Below are 16,358 nucleotides of genomic sequence, written 5' to 3' on the forward strand. Positions count from 1 at the left end.
ACTTCTTTCCTCATATACTGACACATTTTACGATTATGAATATTTTTGTTGAAATAAAAATACTTGATGTATGTTATTTATTTATTACTTTTTATGCACAGACAATTTCGATATTGAGAAACTACGAGATAGAACAGAGCGAATTAGGTACCAGATAGAAATTAATAACAAGTTTCAGGCACTTGAAGGAGCAAACACATCGCCGGAGGGGAATGACGAACCGAATAGCTTATGGGGGGACATCGAAAAAACGGTAAAAGAGGCCACGAACAAAGTACTGGGTAAAAAGAAAAAGTCAAAGAGCAAACCATGGTTTGGCGAAGAGTGCGAACTCTGGTTTGAAAGGCGCAAAAAGGCTAAATTAGATAGCTTACAAAATAGAAGCGATAGGACCGTAGAAGAGTATTCTAACGTAAGGAAACAGACGAGCGCGATCTACAGAAATAAGAAGCGGGAGTATCAAAAGAATCTTATTAGGAGAATAGAAACTAACAGTAAGGAAAATAACCCCTGCGAAATGTACAGAGGGATTAACGCCATCAGAAAGGGTTTTAGGAGTAGAGCGCAATTGATGAAGGACGAAAACGGGGACCTCGTAACAAATGACAACGAATTACTGTCGCGTTGGAAAAATTATTTCGATAAATTATTAAACGTGCACGAAAATAGCGAAGAATTAGGGGACGAAATTCACACTGCTGAACCCCACGTGGAGGAACTGAGCTACCAAGAAGTAGAGGCCGCGATTAAAAAACTAAAAAACAACAAAGCCGTGGGAAATGACTCTATACCAGCTGAGTTACTCAAATATGGGGGCGTCGAGCTCACTTTCAAAATCTATAAACTAGTATGTGCCATCTGGAAAAATGAAACAATACCCGAAAATTGGAAGGAATCTATCATTATACCGATTTTTAAAAAGGGTATAAGACAGACTGCAATAACTATAGGGGTATCTCACTTTTAGCAACGTGCTATAAAGTTCTGTCAAACGTAATACAAGCTAGACTCACTCCATTCGCGGAAGATATAGTAGGAGATTATCAGTGCGGATTTCGGCGCAACAGATCGACGAGCGATCAAATGTTTACCATAAGACAGTTGTTAGAGAAAAAGTGGGAATTTTGCAAAACCATACACCTACTATTTATAGATTTTAAAAAAGCGTACGACTCTATTAAGCGAAGCAAAATGTATCAAATTCTAGTACTTCTCGGTGTACCGAAAAAACTCGTGAGATTAATTCAAATATGTCTGAACGGAAGCACGGGAAAGGTCCGAGTAGGTGGTAATGTATCAGAACCCTTCATGATACGCGATGGTTTAAAACAAGGGGATGGGCTCTCTACGGTGCTGTTCAACTTAACGTTAGAGTATGCCGTTAGAAAAATGCAGGTTAGCCAGCTGGGCGCAACGCTTAATGGAACAACGCAGATACTAGGCTACGCAGATGATTTGGATATACTGGGGGATTGTAGGGAAACGGTAGCAAGAAACGCGGAAATCCTCATAAAAGCGGTGGAGTATACAGGGTTAGAAGTGAGTGAATCAAAAACAAAGTACATGATTGTGGATAAGCTAGGCATCTGCAGAGGGGAGGAAGATCTCAGAGTTGGGAATTTTACTTTTGAAAAGGTTAGCGAATTCAGGTATCCGGGTACGACCATAAATGATAGAAACGAGATTAATGTCGAAATAAATAAGAGACTCCATTCGGGTAATGCTTGCTTCTACGCCGTGAGTAATTTACTTAAGTCGAGGCTGTTGTCTAAAAACGTTAAAATAAGAATATACAGGACAATAATACTGCCGGTGGTTCTGTACGGGTGCGAAACGTGGGCTCTCACTAAGCAGGCGGACAACCGTTTTAGGGTATTTGGAAATAAAGTCTTGCGAAAAATATACGGGCCGAAGAAAGATCCGAGGAAACCGGGGAATGGAGGAGACTACACAATGATGAGTTACATAATCTGTACGCGTCACCAAATATTAACAGAATAATAAAATCGCGCAGATTGGGATGGGCAGGGCACGTAGCGAGAATGGGAGACGACCATACGGTAGCGCGTGTCATGAAGGGCAGGCCGATGGTAACGCGACCTCTAGGTACACCTAGACGTAGATGGGAGGACAACGTAAAAGCGGATCTAGTAGAAATAGGACGGGTGGGTGTCGATCGGAGAGGTGCATCTTGGGTGGGGTTGACACAAGATAGGGCAGCGTGGAAGGCTTGCGTAGATGAGGCGATGAACTTTCGAGTTCCAAATGCCACGTAAAAAAAAAAATGCACAGACAATTTTATTTTGAAGACTTGATATAAATGTTTATGGCTGTATTGATGTCGCAAAATAAAATTTTCCTCATACGAAAATCCTAAAGCAGGTGTGAAGAAAAATTACTGCGATACCCGAGCACTGAATTAATAATAAGGATACAAAGTTTTTTCATTTGTCGTGCGCCGCGAGGGCTACCGTCTGTGTGAAAAAAGTCGGCGAGAGCGACCTTAAGAAGAAATGAGGGAGGAAAGAAGACAGAGAAATGGGGGGGGGGGGGGGGGGGGGCGATAGCAAGACAAGTAGTAGACAAAAAACAAGGCAATAAACAGTGCGAATCTGCAGCATAAATCATTGATAATTTTTTGACTTTTAACATAGCTGCATATGTATCGTTTTTCTTTTCGCTCTCTGAAACACAAGAAATACCTTTAAAAAAATATAAAACCACATTAAAAATGAAGTCCTGCAAATATTTAGCTTATAAACTTTGATTATACTTCGTTTGATCAAATCTTTCAATGTTAGCAATTTATAATTAAATACGTTCTTGGAAACTGGGTGTTCTGCACTACAAAGTTCAATGCGTTGAGCGTCTGACCGCACCCAGGTTACACTACTTGATTCTGAGCTAAGTTTTATTGTGATAAGGTGCGTGTAAAAATACTAAGATAAGAAGGTCAACTATTAGGATGCAGAGTTTTAAAACCAGGTATTTCTTCTCATGAGGCTAAATGCAAGACGCAGAATGTATTCAAGTTCATTAAAATTAGATGCAAATATTGAGGTAATATTTAGAGATACACCATGTTGAATGTGATCACACTTACGTTCAAACATAACTCACCTGCAGTAGAACAGAACCGCCTATGGGCCGACAATGGGCCGGTACGTTCTCGTCCATGCACAAGGCCATCTGGAGTACGCCTAGTGGCAGACAATCGTGAAGCTCACCCAAGCAGCCCAACGCCAAGGACATAGCTTGATAGATGCTCGCTCCCGTCTGCCAACAGCGTCAACGCTACTATATGCGGGCATTAATTTTTGGAGCGGGCTCATTGGATTTAGTTAAAATTTGTCCGCTCCCGTTAATTGGTCAATCGCGCGGAAAATGTTGAAGAATTCCACACGTGCTTTTTAAGGCAGAATTAAGTATCGAAGGTACAATAGTTTACTGTTTTAAAAAGCCATGGAGAAACATCTTTTGATGAAATCAGCGCTCTTATTGTATAACTTCTACAGCTGCGTGTTTTTTTTTAGCAAAACATCTTATCCTTTTTGAAGATTTTCATTAATTAAGTCCAGCATATACAGTTGATAAAAAAGAACTGCGTATTATGCAGTGGTTGGCGACAAAGATTATTTTTGGTGAGTGAAAAAAGTTGGTACTTTGCTCTGTTCACAAGAGTTTGGAAGAAACTTTGAAGCAATCATAACACTATTAAATATTTTGTTCTCTAACTAGATTAAAAATTTTTAATTAAATTGCAAATATTTCAATCAACCATTCATCTTCATGCCTTTCTTACAACAAACAATCGTGCGTTCGTTATAAGACTAATGCATTTTTAATTATGTTCTGTAAATGTAAGCTTTATACTTTCCTCATTAGGTGCAACGGAAAGGATATTTTTGCATGGAAAGTGCTAGTCAAGAAGTTTTAGATGGCGCATCAGCCAGCTTGAATAATTGAAGAGTTTTAATTGAATTTTTTATAATTTAGACTACCTTTACAGCGTCAAGAAGCGTATCCACAATCGGTGTCGTAAACGGTCGCAAAAATTCCAAGAGAGCGTTAAGCCAAGGTGGTCTTGCTTGATTCCACACCTTGAGAAAATACAAGAGTTCCGGTGTCAGCGAAGAAGAAACGTAATTATGAAAAGACCTTGCCTGAGTACATATCTCGTTGTTTTAATTCGAATAAAAGTAGACGTTAAATCAAGCAGCTTTTTAAATTCTCCCGTACGTGTATCCAAGAAAAGCGTTTTGAATTTTAATTAGAGCCAAATATTAGGCTGTCGTACTGCATTATTATTATGCGAATGATAAATTTGTCTCCACATCACATTATGCGCTAACAGCTATGGGGAAACAACTTTTTAATTGCTCTTTACTTCGCTAGAAAGACAATTATGTAGCAGCATGTAGACCAATATTATGAAATGTTTTGCTGAGATGATGAGCAAACGCGAAACTGTTGCCGAAAACTCATTAAATCAAAAGCTCTGATTTGTTATTTAAATGAAAAGCGCGATGGACGCGCTGGGTGGATTCGTTTTCGAGCGTTGTTTCACGAAATCCGAATAGCGATAAAGATAATCGCCCCCAAAATTAAAACTGTATTCCTTCCCCGAACTAATTGATTTCGAACAATTCATTTTATAGCGAACCAACGCGACTGACGTCACCTTCGGCACGAATAACTTTCAGTTGTTCCCGCGCCTGCTGAAAATTGGCTTATTTCTCGATCGTTCGCCTCGAAACTTGTTTCTCGCGCCCCCGTATATCTGCAAAACTTTCCTTCCATCGCGGGCGCGCAATACAGACATAGAAGCAGTGTATAGGCAAGCAAGTACCTGTTGTCTGTCGAGATAGCTCGACCAAGCTGGATCCTGTTTGAGAGCGGGCACAAGGACGCGTAAGGGATCGCAGGCTGTGTTAGCGAGTATGTACACAAGCCCGTGCAATCCCATGGCCGGGGTGATGCTGAGTGTGCGTTTGCACGATTTCCCGGTACAAAGGAAGCCGCCGCACTTTTCCTCCTTGTCGGTTTCTTTATTCTTGGCTGCAGCTGGAGTGCTGCCGCCCATTGCTACGCCCTCAACAGGAGTGCTGGTGTTTGACCGATGAGACGGATCGACATCCACGTGACCGACGCACTGGCGCACGAGAACGCCGAGCAGTGCACGAGCCAGAGAGTAGTTGTTCATGGAGAGGACCTGACGAATTTTTACTTTGTTTGAAGATATTTTTCTTTCCTTATTTTCACAATATCAACACATTTATAATTGTTTGAATTTATACGTTTGCTATATCTTATACAATGCAACATTATGTGATACATTATCTGTTCTTGAACTTTGATTTATCATTGCGCATTATATTATTTTCAAATATAATCATACGCTGAAGCTGCAGATAATCTCTCATAAAGTTATTGAACCTATGATCAAATTTAGCGTTACATTGAAGAAAATAGAAGCGAAAACTCTCATAACGTATAAGCGGTTATTTTAAAAAATGTTATTGCTGCAGTAATTATTACTTTAATCAACTGAGTCCAATTAGGTTGCGGTTGAGATTTTAGTACGTATAGTTCGAGGATTGCTGCCTGATCCTCGCCGAGATTCTGAAATCCTTTTGACTTCGAATGAGTGACGCCGAAGAGATTTGGACTGCAAACATACAGCCAGGGAGATGGCCCACATCTCGGTTTTGAGATCGTTAAATTGTCCAGGCCTTTGCGAAATATCTTAAATTGAAACAAAAGTACTTGAATTTTGAATTTTATGATAATGTTGTAAAAGACCATGGAGTTATCTAATTCTTGGACGAATCATTACATGAAAAGCTCGAGATATTGCGTACAAAAGAAGTTTGCACGAAAGCAGTGAAAAGCGCGTTACGTGTATGTATAATGTGAAATTGAATTTCCAGGGTCTATTAAAACATTTTCTCGACGATAATTGGATCTTTATCGGTAAGAGGATTTTCTTTAACATCTCGCGTAATGGAAGGATCGAATAACCGAATAATCATTGCATGCAGTTCGAAGTAAGTTGCAAATATGCGAGTGCAGTAGCAAACATTGACTTTACGGTTATAAAAGATCCAATCTTATTAAACTTGATGTAATTAATCAATAATCATCGTATTTATGCCGTTATTATGCCAAAGCTTATATAGTCAATCACCTGAAAGAGTATTTTGAGCGGTGCGCCTCTGAGCAACAGACATATCAGTAGCTCGTTGCATTTGGCGTGAATATCTCTTACGTAAGTCGAGAGCTTCTCGACGTTCAATCCGATCATCTCATCACCTGAGACACAGACACTGAGCGCCAAACAGGCGGTACAGCATAGCACATTGAATGCATCTGCCCAAAATTGCATGGATCGAGCGAGGCTAGGTCGACCCTTTAAGCAAAAAGTTATATTCGACACTTATTTTAAATTCTTTACGTATTCTAATAATTATAAAAAGCTTGTTCATTATTAGAACGTACATCTATAGGAACGTCTTCTTAGATTATGATATTTGTGGCGAAGAGAATACTCCAGATAAGTTACTAAATGGAATATCGAAATGAATGTAGAATGATGAAATAAATGTAGAAGAAGAAACTCGGAATTTTGTACCCAGAAATGTTATAGCCAACATAGCAGTAATGTTGACCTTTCAACCGATATAATTCATTCATGTGCACTTACGGCTACAAGTACAAATCCGCTTCCATTCTATATTTCCTATAGCTTTTCAATACCCAGAACTACATATTTTACGTTCTGAATAATGCTTGCGAATTTCTGTTTGTGTTTTCTACATAATTTCTTTTAGTTATGCGTGTTGTAACTTATGCTACATTTAACGAACAAACAATGTTAGCATGATTAAAATGTTAAAAAAAAAGTGATACAAAATGTATACGTATAATGCCAAAGTAAGTTGTACGCAACACTATAGTATGAGTATTTGTTATTTAACCTAAAGACAAAAAATGCAAGGAGAGACGACTTTAACGTTGAGATTCGTATACTGGAATCACAGAAGAAGCTGATCCGCATAGCTTATTCAAGGGTTCGTATTGAATATCTACATGCAGGCGAGACGACCGAGGATATACAACGACACAATCGATCTCCTCCTTACGTGAATGAAGCGGGCGACAATGATGGAGAGAGACTCGTTGAGCATGCCGGAGAAGATGCGCTGGGCCATTTTCGGGGATACCGTGTTCCAGAGATCCGTTTTCGTCCCTGAGGAATAATGCTTATTCTTTAATCGAACGTGGAAGTATGCTGGGTGCCGCATTATTTCGGGTGATTTTTTATGGTCATGGGACTTGATTTGGGTCGGCAAGATTGCACGTGCTTTTGGGATAGAAAACGTTTCTTGGCCATGTGTTTTGGGAATTATTAATATTTTATTCGGTCAGATTGATTGTGTTCTGGTCGATTTGTGCGTGTGTTATTCGGAAAAATTTCATACGAAAATTCGGTGCAACTATCATATACAAGTCCATGGGAAAATGAATAACATGTTTACCTTGCATGTAGAGCCACCACATTTGGATGACGTAAGAGCACCTCTCTTTTTCGAAAAAGGGTTTATCGCTTTGCCAGTTCAACGAATCTGCTTCGTTAAGGATATACAATGAGATAAGACGGCAGTGAAGATCCAAAAGTCTCTCCGCCACTGCTTCGGCCATTTCGTTGTATGACTTGTAACATCTTAATAGCTTGTCACTGTAAAAGGGAGACGTTTCTTTAAAGATATCCGAGCAAATCATATAAATCTCTCTCCATATTTTCGCGACGTCTTAAAAAGTCTCGAAAAGTTTTCTCCGCTCGATTCGTGCCGCGCGGCGGATAGGAAAATTTTTAATACCAGATTTCACAAAGTTTCCGGCGAGTTCACAAAAAATTCGCGCATTAAAATGTATTACGAGGAGTCTAAGAATTTATTACATCAATGATCCTTATTTGTCACAGAAAGTAAAAAGTCTTGCGAGCGCAAACAACACTAGTGGCACTTCGCGTACTTTGTCTTCATAAATTTTAAATTACGCGCCGCGTAGGGTAAAGGCAGCGTAACAAGCTGACTCGAGGAAGAACAGATCGAAGCACTGCAGAGTCCTAATAAACGAGTTTTTTTTATAAGCAAACAATAAAAATATAAAAGTTGCATCGTCCAAACGTTCGGAACTTTTCTTCACTTGACTTGTAATTTCATTGGGGCAAGAAATGCAAGCGCGAGGGAACAGGGCCCTTAAGAAAATCGCGAGAAAATGAAAAAGTGAATGAATGTTGGAAACCCGCTCGCGATTTCTCTGGAAAGTTTCTGTCAATCGAATTAAAGGCATACACTCGGTTGTTAAGCAACTTAACGAGAAAAAAGCTTCTTACGTAAAAAATTAAACGCGATTTCTGTAGATATTGCGCTTGAGAGGAAAATCTATCGCAATCATACGCTTTGATAAGCACTGCGCACGCGTAAATTTTTAATTTTTAAAAATGTGTGTTACACATGTTGCAATTGATTCAGTATTCGCGGATGCGTAAACTGAAGCAATTGCAACATGTGTAACGCGAACAAGGCATTATTTCAATCCACCTCTCGATATCAGCGCGCAAGTAAATCGTGCATTCTGTCTTCTCTATGATTGATTGTTCATTTTACGCTACCTCCGTTTCATTTGTTAGCGCAACAAAGCATCACCTCTTTCAGTATTAGTTACCTGGACTGCTCGGTAATTCTGCCTTTGGCGCGTTGATTGTAACACCAGAGGCAATTGCGAATGAGGGCTGCGGCTCCCAGCGTTGCCGTGAGTACCGTCAAATCTGCGTGATCCAGGGATTCCTGTATCAGTGTGTGCAGGTGTTCTGCACAGATTCAGTTAGATCGAGTTTATTGCTTTAACATTTTCACGTTCCCACCCCCCCCCCTTCCTCTCTCTAGCAGTAGATATACAGTAGAACGGACAAAATGCATAGACGATGCTTCGATGCATATCCGGCTGCGCGTCATACGCGGTACACCAGCACGTGCGCATGCATTTATTTGCACTTTAAAAAGCGAAATGAGTTTTTCCAGGAAGGCATTTATTGATCTTCAGTTTTTAACGTTTTAACATATATGTCACGTGGCATAAGAAACAGAATTTTAAAATGCAGTTATTTTTCATCGGGGAATTGTTAGAATTGTTTTGGTAGACGCAAGGGACTTTATATTAATTCAACAGCGGCTTTCATTCGGGTTTACGTAAATCGCGCTAATTCCCATTGTCATTATTGCTTTACAGCTGTATAAAACGATATGTTCGATTTAGGCTTCATTACGTTACTTACAATAAATTCATACACGCGTTTTATAAAGTTGACAATACAAAGCGACAAATAACAATAAAATTGCGCGTTGAAATGTCCGCGCACTATAAATAGTCCTTATTTTTAAAAAACTATATAATCATGATACTATAATTAAATCAGAGGGCAATCAATTGAAACAATATACACGGCTGACTTGAACGCAAACGGTTTTACAAAAGCAGGGTCGAGGTACCGGGTGAATATAATGATCGGAATATTGACATCTCGCTCGAAACATTATTCTACATGCCATTCAGAACATCAATAATAATAATGATAATAATAGCGGTTTCCTCACCCAAGAGTTGTTTGGAAGTTTCGACGACGAGGAGAATGAATTCACTCGGCTGGGTTTTTTTAACGACTGCGCCATCGCCGGCAAGGACTGAACTGTCCTGACTGGCTGAGCTTAAGCCGGAGGGCCGATTGAATGCTGCCATGAACTCAGCTTCCCACCAGGTGACTATTTTGATAGCCGCGAATGAGGCGTGACGTGGAAAGTCGAATTTCCCGCCGCTCACTCTGACGCACACCTGCTCTCGCAGCACCGTTTGCATCTCCTGCATAAAAACATTTTTTTTCCCTCTCTTTTTGCCTTTTCCGCCTAAGATTCTTTACAATAGCTCTCGTATAAAACGTTTATCAAAAAACATTGTCTCGAATTTAATTTCATTCACTCGAGTAACTTTATTTTTTAATCACATTTTCACAGCCGGCTATAATTTTACTTATTTTAGTAGCTTTTGTTTGCGAAAACTGTTATCACAGTAGTGTAGGAAGAAAAATGGGATCGCATTCAAGTATATATTATGAAGTAAGTATGTGTTATTTGACAAAAATTGAATGAAATGTGAATTTTGAGAGACAGGAAAAAACGACTGACGTGCGAACGATTACTGAATCAGTTTTATCTACGAGTTCTAATCTCGCTATTTCTTCAGCGAAAGCGCGGCGAGGAAATAAGCTACGCTAGAATTACTTCCGAGCGCCCGTAAGTGGAACTGGACTTCTGATGGCGTTTTTTTTTTGGTACGATTTTCCGTCGCCTTCGTTTTCAGTTTGTCAGTATTCTTTAGGCGGATGATGATGGATGGAAGCGCACAAGCGCGAACGTCGCATTTCAATCTTTCATCGACGTCGCCGACGCAAAACGTCCAGGCAATATTTTGTACACGAAGCTGAAAAAAAAGGCACCGTGGAAACTGAATAACCCTATACGCGGGGTAATGCGATGGCGAGTGCGCACATCCTCCATGCATGATATGTGACACGCGTATTGGAGAGCCGGATTGTACACGTTATTGAAAACGGAGATGTTAGAATGTAATAACGTATGTGCCGATTGGATTTTGAATACTTACGTATAACTTTAAAAATCATGTACCTGATAGTATTGCATATCTCGCTGCAAGAGGATCCTCACCCGATCCACCAAATTTCCATCTTCCATAATCTCCATGTTGACCTGTCGATAAGAAGCCGCTATGATTAAGATATGCGTTTTATGTTTTTCTTTATTTTGGCAGATATGATATTATGTATGATACTGATATTTGTAAAAATAACTTAAAAAACCTTTGTTTTGATTAGGCATTTAGGCAGAGTTAGCAGAAACAAATAATTTAAACATCCAAATTGAGTACATTCAAACAAATTTATTAATAATCTTATATACAGTTTGATATGTACACATACTTAATAAATTCGACAGATGTAGAATTTTAAAAAGAGATTAACAGTTGGCTATGTACAAGTAAAACTTAAGTAATTTGTAGTTCAGACTTATTTCTGTCTAACACTGTAGGAACATTTATCAAATGAAACTGGAAATTTCACAACATCTGGGATTTCTGCATTCAACAATTCGTGTAATGATTGTCCATCATGCTTGTATATCCATGTGCCATCAATGAAATCATAGCGCTTTGGTCCAGATTTGGGAGACGATAGCCAGATTTGTTGGTTTGGAACTTGTCGGTTAATAACATAGGTTCCGCATTCTTTTCCAAACTTAACTGTGAGTACTCCATCCTATAAGTTACAACATATTCAATTAATCATTACATAATTTTAAATACATTAGTTGGCATTGTTATTAAAATAGCTTAACGCTCACTCCGCATGATACATCTGCATCTTGTAAATGAGCAGCATCTTCTATAATTTCATCAAAGTATTCCGATAGAGATTCCAATGTTTCTGTAGAGATTTTCTCAAAATTGAGAGATTGCAGATCCCTGGCACAAAGAATTTAATATAGTTATATGTATGAAATAAAATAAAATTCAAACACAAAAACAGTGTTAATGGCAATGAATTTACAAACATTGTGGTGTATTTTTTGTGAGAATAAATTGTATTTTAAGAATACTTACTTATCTATCTTGATCCATTCTTAATTTTACCCAATTCTTCACTTAAAACACAATTTGATAACCGTTGTGAATTCGATAAATTTTCTTTAAAAAACCACAATGTTGGTAAGAATCACATATACTCATGATATAAAGAAATCAAACAACAGTTTGTAAAAAATTCAAAATGAAAACATTTTTTTCATACAAAGTAAGACTATTTATTAATGAAAAATATAAAGAACGAAATATCGTTACTCACTGTTCTGTAGACAATTGCCTTCGAGCGATGCAACAAATGTTCCGAATGAATATATCCGCTTTCACACTTAGATTTTTATTAGAATATAGACTTTTATCATTGCAAGTCTCAACATAACCTCTCGAACAAGTTGCAAATGTGTTTCTACATTGACTTAACGAAGATTTTCTAGATTCTTTTTTCGTATATTTGAAGAGAAATGTACCAAGTCTCGAGGCTCTCGTTGCTACGTTAATCATTGTTGTTTATTCGATGAACTATTGATCAAACTTCGGTGTTATGGTCGTACAGCTAAAGAATCTATATACGACGGCAGCGATAGTCGCACTTGACGCCGGGCGAAAGTTTTGAAAACGAAACGAAAATAAATATAGGTTCGCTACTTATTCAATATAAGCTGCAGTCGATAAGCGCGTATTTCGCTGGACCGCTCGCTCGGTAATGAAGCGTGTTTCGATTGATAAGCAGCGCATCTATAAGTAATTTAAATCCCCCTCCACTTCCTCGCGGAGCAGTTTGTAGAATTTTGTTTTCCTTTTTTTCATAGTATCGAAGTATCGATGAATACGTCGATGAAAGTCGCGAGGAGCAAGAGTCTCAGCGAAGATGGTGGCAAACAGCAGAGTCTTGTCATTATCGATTCTACTAGTTTTAATTAATTGGAATCGAGAAAACGTGTTCTGCAGTTCGCAAACTGCAACCGGTACGTAATTTATTTCCATTGTTATTCAACAGATTAATTGTTTCATTGCACGCTTGCGTTGATGTTATATGCGGCGCTATAAAGTAAATTATATATCATTTATTTTATATAAGGAGATCCGATATTTAAGGAAACCTTCGATTCAACGAGATTAAATAAAGCAGTTTGGGAGAGAGAAATCAAAATACCTCACGATCCTGTAAGTAGTTTTCCTTTAATTTATATAACACGACTGCATATATATATATATATATATATATATATATATATATATATATATATATATATATATATATAGCAATAGTATTTGTACATATCATTTTTAATAAAATTAAGAGTAACACATTTTTATGTCGACGGCTCAGGATTACCAATTTTGCGTGTATCATAAGCACGATGAGACAGTGCAGATTGATAATGGCATTCTTCGCATAAAACCAAGGTTGTTCGAAGACGCTTACGGGGAAGATTCGATTCTTCTCGGTCAATTACGGCTAGCTGAGTAAGTACATTATTTCATTATTATATAGTATTTTTCGTTATGTTGAATTATACGTTTTATAAAATTACACCGTTAAAAAATATTTCGGAGCTGTGCTTTCCGGAAAGTCGAATAATAACTGTATAAATAACGCACCTTATTGCAGACCAAAGTACAGTAAGCATCGGGAATTCCGAGAATTCATTAAAAACTGTTTTTGAGATTGTATATCGAACGGATAAATTTTATTATTCATTAAAATGCTCGTGATTACTGTACACATATAGCTGTAGCAGCTCGATTCCAGAAGAATGTAATCAGCAAGCAACGTCTTACCATATTCTTCCTCCTGTTATTTCTACTAAGCTGGTTACGAGAAATCACTTTGAATTCCGATACGGTGTGATTGAGGTCCGGGCTAAATTTCCTGAAGGGGATTGGCTGTATCCCGGTAAGCATATTTTTTAAATTTAACTGATATGTATAATATAAGTTACAGTATTATGACATTAAAATCTGAAAACTTTTCGTGAAATATGCAATTCAAAATAATGAGATTTAATGGAGGCAATAAATATAATTATTTTAATTAAAACTTTATAATTTGTACATAAAAAGCTCTGATATCGCAAGAATAAATTGAAATAAAAGTCTTTGAATATGCGAAGAGTTTGCTTTTTCAATGACTTATTCATTATTGTCTGTCCCTCTTTCACAAAGCTGTGAATCATTATAGTGATTTTTCTATTTTTCTATTTTGAAAATATCGAAGATGCGCGATCGTTTTCCTCGTCGGCACACGATAATTCTACTGAAGGAAAGTTATATACACTATGGACTCGGTCGTCGTAGTATCTTCATCGCGTATCTTGTATTAATAATCAATTTAAAATATTGTTTAAAATATTGTTTGATCGTCGGTGTGATTATATTTCAAAGGATTCCATTTTTTACAGTAAACCTGTATTAACAATAGCACGTGAAAAAATTACAAGCAACATTTTAATTTCGAATGCAGATATAAGCTGATTCTAAAAATTCCGATGCAAACGAGGATCAGTCGAGAGTAATTAAAATGCAAATACAACAAACGTGTAGCAGGATTTTATTTCCGCGAGATATTAATACGTAATCCCGCAATGATACTCGAACCGATCATAAAAGAGCATTTTACGATATGACATAAAAAATCTCATGACTGCGAAACGAAATTTCGGAAATATAATTAATAAAATCCATTAAGCATCAATATTCGCTCAAAGTTGCATTAACATTTATGTGAAACCAATGAAATTTTTGCGTCAACAAGAAATATGGCTGGAACCATTGTACAAGAGCTACGACAAGCGCTACGCGAACGCGCGCATAAACCTGGGCCGGGTGCGTGGGAACGCGGTGCTGACCCGTCATGGCGAAAACCTGGGCGGCAAAACGCTAGAGTTCGGTGTGGGCAATGGTACCGGCGCCGACTTTTACGAGGAAACAGTCTCGGAGCTGCGCAGGTCTGGCGAAGCTTGGAACAAGGACTTTCATACCTACAAGACCACTTGGTCGAGCAGCGGATTGACGTTTCACGTTGACGGCGAACTGGTCGGCAAGCTCGTGCCCACTGCAACTGGATGGTCCAGTCAAGACAACGTCGCTACTGTGAGCATGGCACCCTTCAATGAAAAGGTGAGATTGAATATTTCAGATTAAGTCTCTCAAGCGAAATTTCTTTTATATAATACGTATACGCATTGTATTTTAAAAGAGTTTATTGCGAAACTTGAAGGTCTGCGTTTTCTCGAGAAACTTCAATGATTTACTACTGATCGTTTCTTAGCCAGCAATTAACATTGTTTCGATTTTAATACTGATTTTCTATGATAATCAAATGAGGATAGAGGAACGCAATCAAAACAGAATACACAGTGCTTCCCAGAGCGCATCTATAATCCATTTATTTTCGAACGCTATTTTTTCACTTATACATTCACGTACGAGTCGTTTATGTACTTGTTTTCATTCTTCAATACCATATAGCGTGTCCATCTGATTCGAGACATAGATATAACTATACATTCATGAAAATTCAGACGAGAAATCTAAGATTAGTGGATAATCATAATTGTGCAAAAAATTCTCACTCGAAGCGGCAATAAAAAAATTTATCACTTTCAGTTTTATCTCTCGATCGGATTAGGCGTCGGCGGCATTCGTGTTTTCCCGGATGGCACACAGACCAGCACTTACGTAAAGCCCTGGAGGAACATCAATGCAAAGGTATACACGTACTACAGTCTATATGTATCGAATCTTCGGTCTAGCTAAATATGATATTCATATTTCAATTTGTTTGCTTTTGTTTCAGGCGATGCTGCTGTTTTGGCAAGCTCGAGACAAGTGGCTGCCAACCTGGCAGATACATAAAGGAGAGAAGACTGCTTTGGAGATAGATTACATAAAAGTTTGGTCATTAGATTGAGATATTTTTTTATTGAAAAGACATTGTTACATTGCAATGAATCTATCAAAAACATGCACCTAGTACCACGTTTTATGCAATAGGTATATATTGTTGAATCCACCTGTCATACGTAGCTACTTTATTTTTTAATTTTAACATATTAACTTTCATTCATTCATGTAAATTATTTAAACTATTTCCAGGATCCACAACTTAAATAAATGATCAGACTGATGGATTAATCTCAATACATAATAAATCCTATCATGATTTTTTTGCATTTAGTAGGCTTATTCAAAAACATGAAACCTATAGCTATTTGATCAGGAAACGAATTTAATATTCAAAGTTTCAAAATAACAGTATATAAAATTCAAACCTTTTATTTGTACTGTATTGCCAAAGGCAACGACCAAGCGAGGCCGAGATGTCATCTAGTCAAAGAGTCGTTCGCTTTGTGTCGCGAAGGTGATGATTGTACAAACCTCTGGATTAAATTAGACGCCGTCAAATGAGACGCCTTCGAAACAAGGAACTCGTGTTTTGATCAACGTAATCTGCATTTTTATTTAAATCACCGTTCGGTCCACTTCGGTGTACAACTGCGCGAAGATCGTTCTCACGGCCGAAGTAGAAAAAAAATCGGTTTTCAAGACCTCGACATCGCGCGGGAGACACTTAAAGTGATTCGAGAAATCCGCAACATCCGGTAAAAAGTATGCGTACGGTCCCGGCACGAAAGATAACA

General features: G+C 38.0%; 3 protein-coding genes across 9 annotated transcripts in view; 1 reads left to right on the top strand and 2 right to left on the bottom strand.

Annotated features, from left to right (window-relative positions):
• Positions 1-12,330, bottom strand: part of LOC100116243 — a 14,653-nt gene extending 2,323 nt beyond the window's left edge. Inside the window, exons 1-11 of one of the 3 annotated variants that reach the window (XM_031929697.1) lie at positions 11,978-12,330; positions 10,746-10,826; positions 9,660-9,921; positions 8,731-8,875; positions 7,539-7,738; positions 7,143-7,249; positions 6,188-6,409; positions 5,539-5,745; positions 4,850-5,212; positions 4,002-4,100; positions 3,121-3,276 (exon numbers count right to left, since the gene is read on the bottom strand). In XM_031929697.1, coding sequence (XP_031785557.1) covers positions 3,121-3,276; positions 4,002-4,100; positions 4,850-5,212; positions 5,539-5,745; positions 6,188-6,409; positions 7,143-7,249; positions 7,539-7,738; positions 8,731-8,875; positions 9,660-9,921; positions 10,746-10,820 — 1,836 coding nt within the window. In that variant the 5' untranslated portion in view covers positions 10,821-10,826; positions 11,978-12,330. Of the gene's footprint in view, positions 1-3,120; positions 3,277-4,001; positions 4,101-4,849; positions 5,213-5,538; positions 5,746-6,187; positions 6,410-7,142; positions 7,250-7,538; positions 7,739-8,730; positions 8,876-9,659; positions 9,922-10,745; positions 10,827-11,977 lie in introns of those variants that run through there. The other 2 variants (XM_031929698.1, XM_031929699.1) reach the window with 2 other exon arrangements.
• Positions 11,002-11,939, bottom strand: LOC100679461. The gene is made up of 3 exons (XM_032599045.1): positions 11,737-11,939; positions 11,478-11,598; positions 11,002-11,392 (listed from the first exon to the last, which is right to left on the bottom strand). The coding sequence occupies exons 2-3, from the start codon at positions 11,513-11,515 to the stop codon at positions 11,218-11,220; spliced, it is 213 nt and encodes a 70-aa protein (XP_032454936.1). The 5' UTR covers positions 11,516-11,598; positions 11,737-11,939; the 3' UTR covers positions 11,002-11,217.
• Positions 12,223-15,890, top strand: LOC100116317 (beta-1,3-glucan-binding protein). Of its 5 annotated transcripts, none has more exons than XR_004344852.1 (9): positions 12,369-12,456; positions 12,525-12,680; positions 12,797-12,879; positions 13,046-13,182; positions 13,449-13,612; positions 14,471-14,835; positions 15,325-15,426; positions 15,515-15,711; positions 15,814-15,890. XR_004344852.1 is itself a non-coding variant. In XM_031929702.2 (8 exons), the coding sequence occupies exons 2-8, from the start codon at positions 12,584-12,586 to the stop codon at positions 15,626-15,628; spliced, it is 1,065 nt and encodes a 354-aa protein (XP_031785562.1). In that variant the 5' UTR covers positions 12,223-12,456; positions 12,525-12,583; the 3' UTR covers positions 15,629-15,890. The 5 variants fall into 5 exon arrangements, 2 of the variants coding, with proteins under 2 accessions (XP_031785562.1, XP_032454935.1); XR_004344850.1 differs by having other exon boundaries at positions 12,371-12,456; positions 12,794-12,879; XM_031929702.2 differs by having other exon boundaries at positions 12,223-12,456; positions 12,794-12,879; positions 15,515-15,890.
• Positions 15,891-16,358: the final 468 nt, after the last annotated feature.

This window comes from Nasonia vitripennis, chromosome 4 (genome assembly GCF_009193385.2).
Source record: "Nasonia vitripennis strain AsymCx chromosome 4, Nvit_psr_1.1, whole genome shotgun sequence".
Lineage (NCBI taxonomy): Eukaryota > Metazoa > Arthropoda > Insecta > Hymenoptera > Pteromalidae > Nasonia > Nasonia vitripennis.

What these genes read in the sequence shown, in the direction of transcription:
- LOC100679461 (XM_032599045.1), bottom strand. Translation starts at nt 11,515, where the DNA reads ATGCTGCTCATTTACAAGATGCAGATGTATCATGCGGA. An exon ending in ATGCAGATGTATCATGCGGA is followed by an intron (nt 11,393 to 11,477) that starts GTGAGCGTTAAG and finishes TGTAACTTATAG; the next exon opens with GATGGAGTACTCACAGTTAA.
- LOC100116317 (XM_031929702.2), top strand. Translation starts at nt 12,584, where the DNA reads ATGGTGGCAAACAGCAGAGTCTTGTCATTATCGATTCTACTAGTTTTA. An exon ending in CAGTTCGCAAACTGCAACCG is followed by an intron (nt 12,681 to 12,793) that starts GTACGTAATTTA and finishes ATTTTATATAAG; the next exon opens with GAGATCCGATATTTAAGGAA. An exon ending in GGAGGAACATCAATGCAAAG is followed by an intron (nt 15,427 to 15,514) that starts GTATACACGTAC and finishes CTTTTGTTTCAG; the next exon opens with GCGATGCTGCTGTTTTGGCA.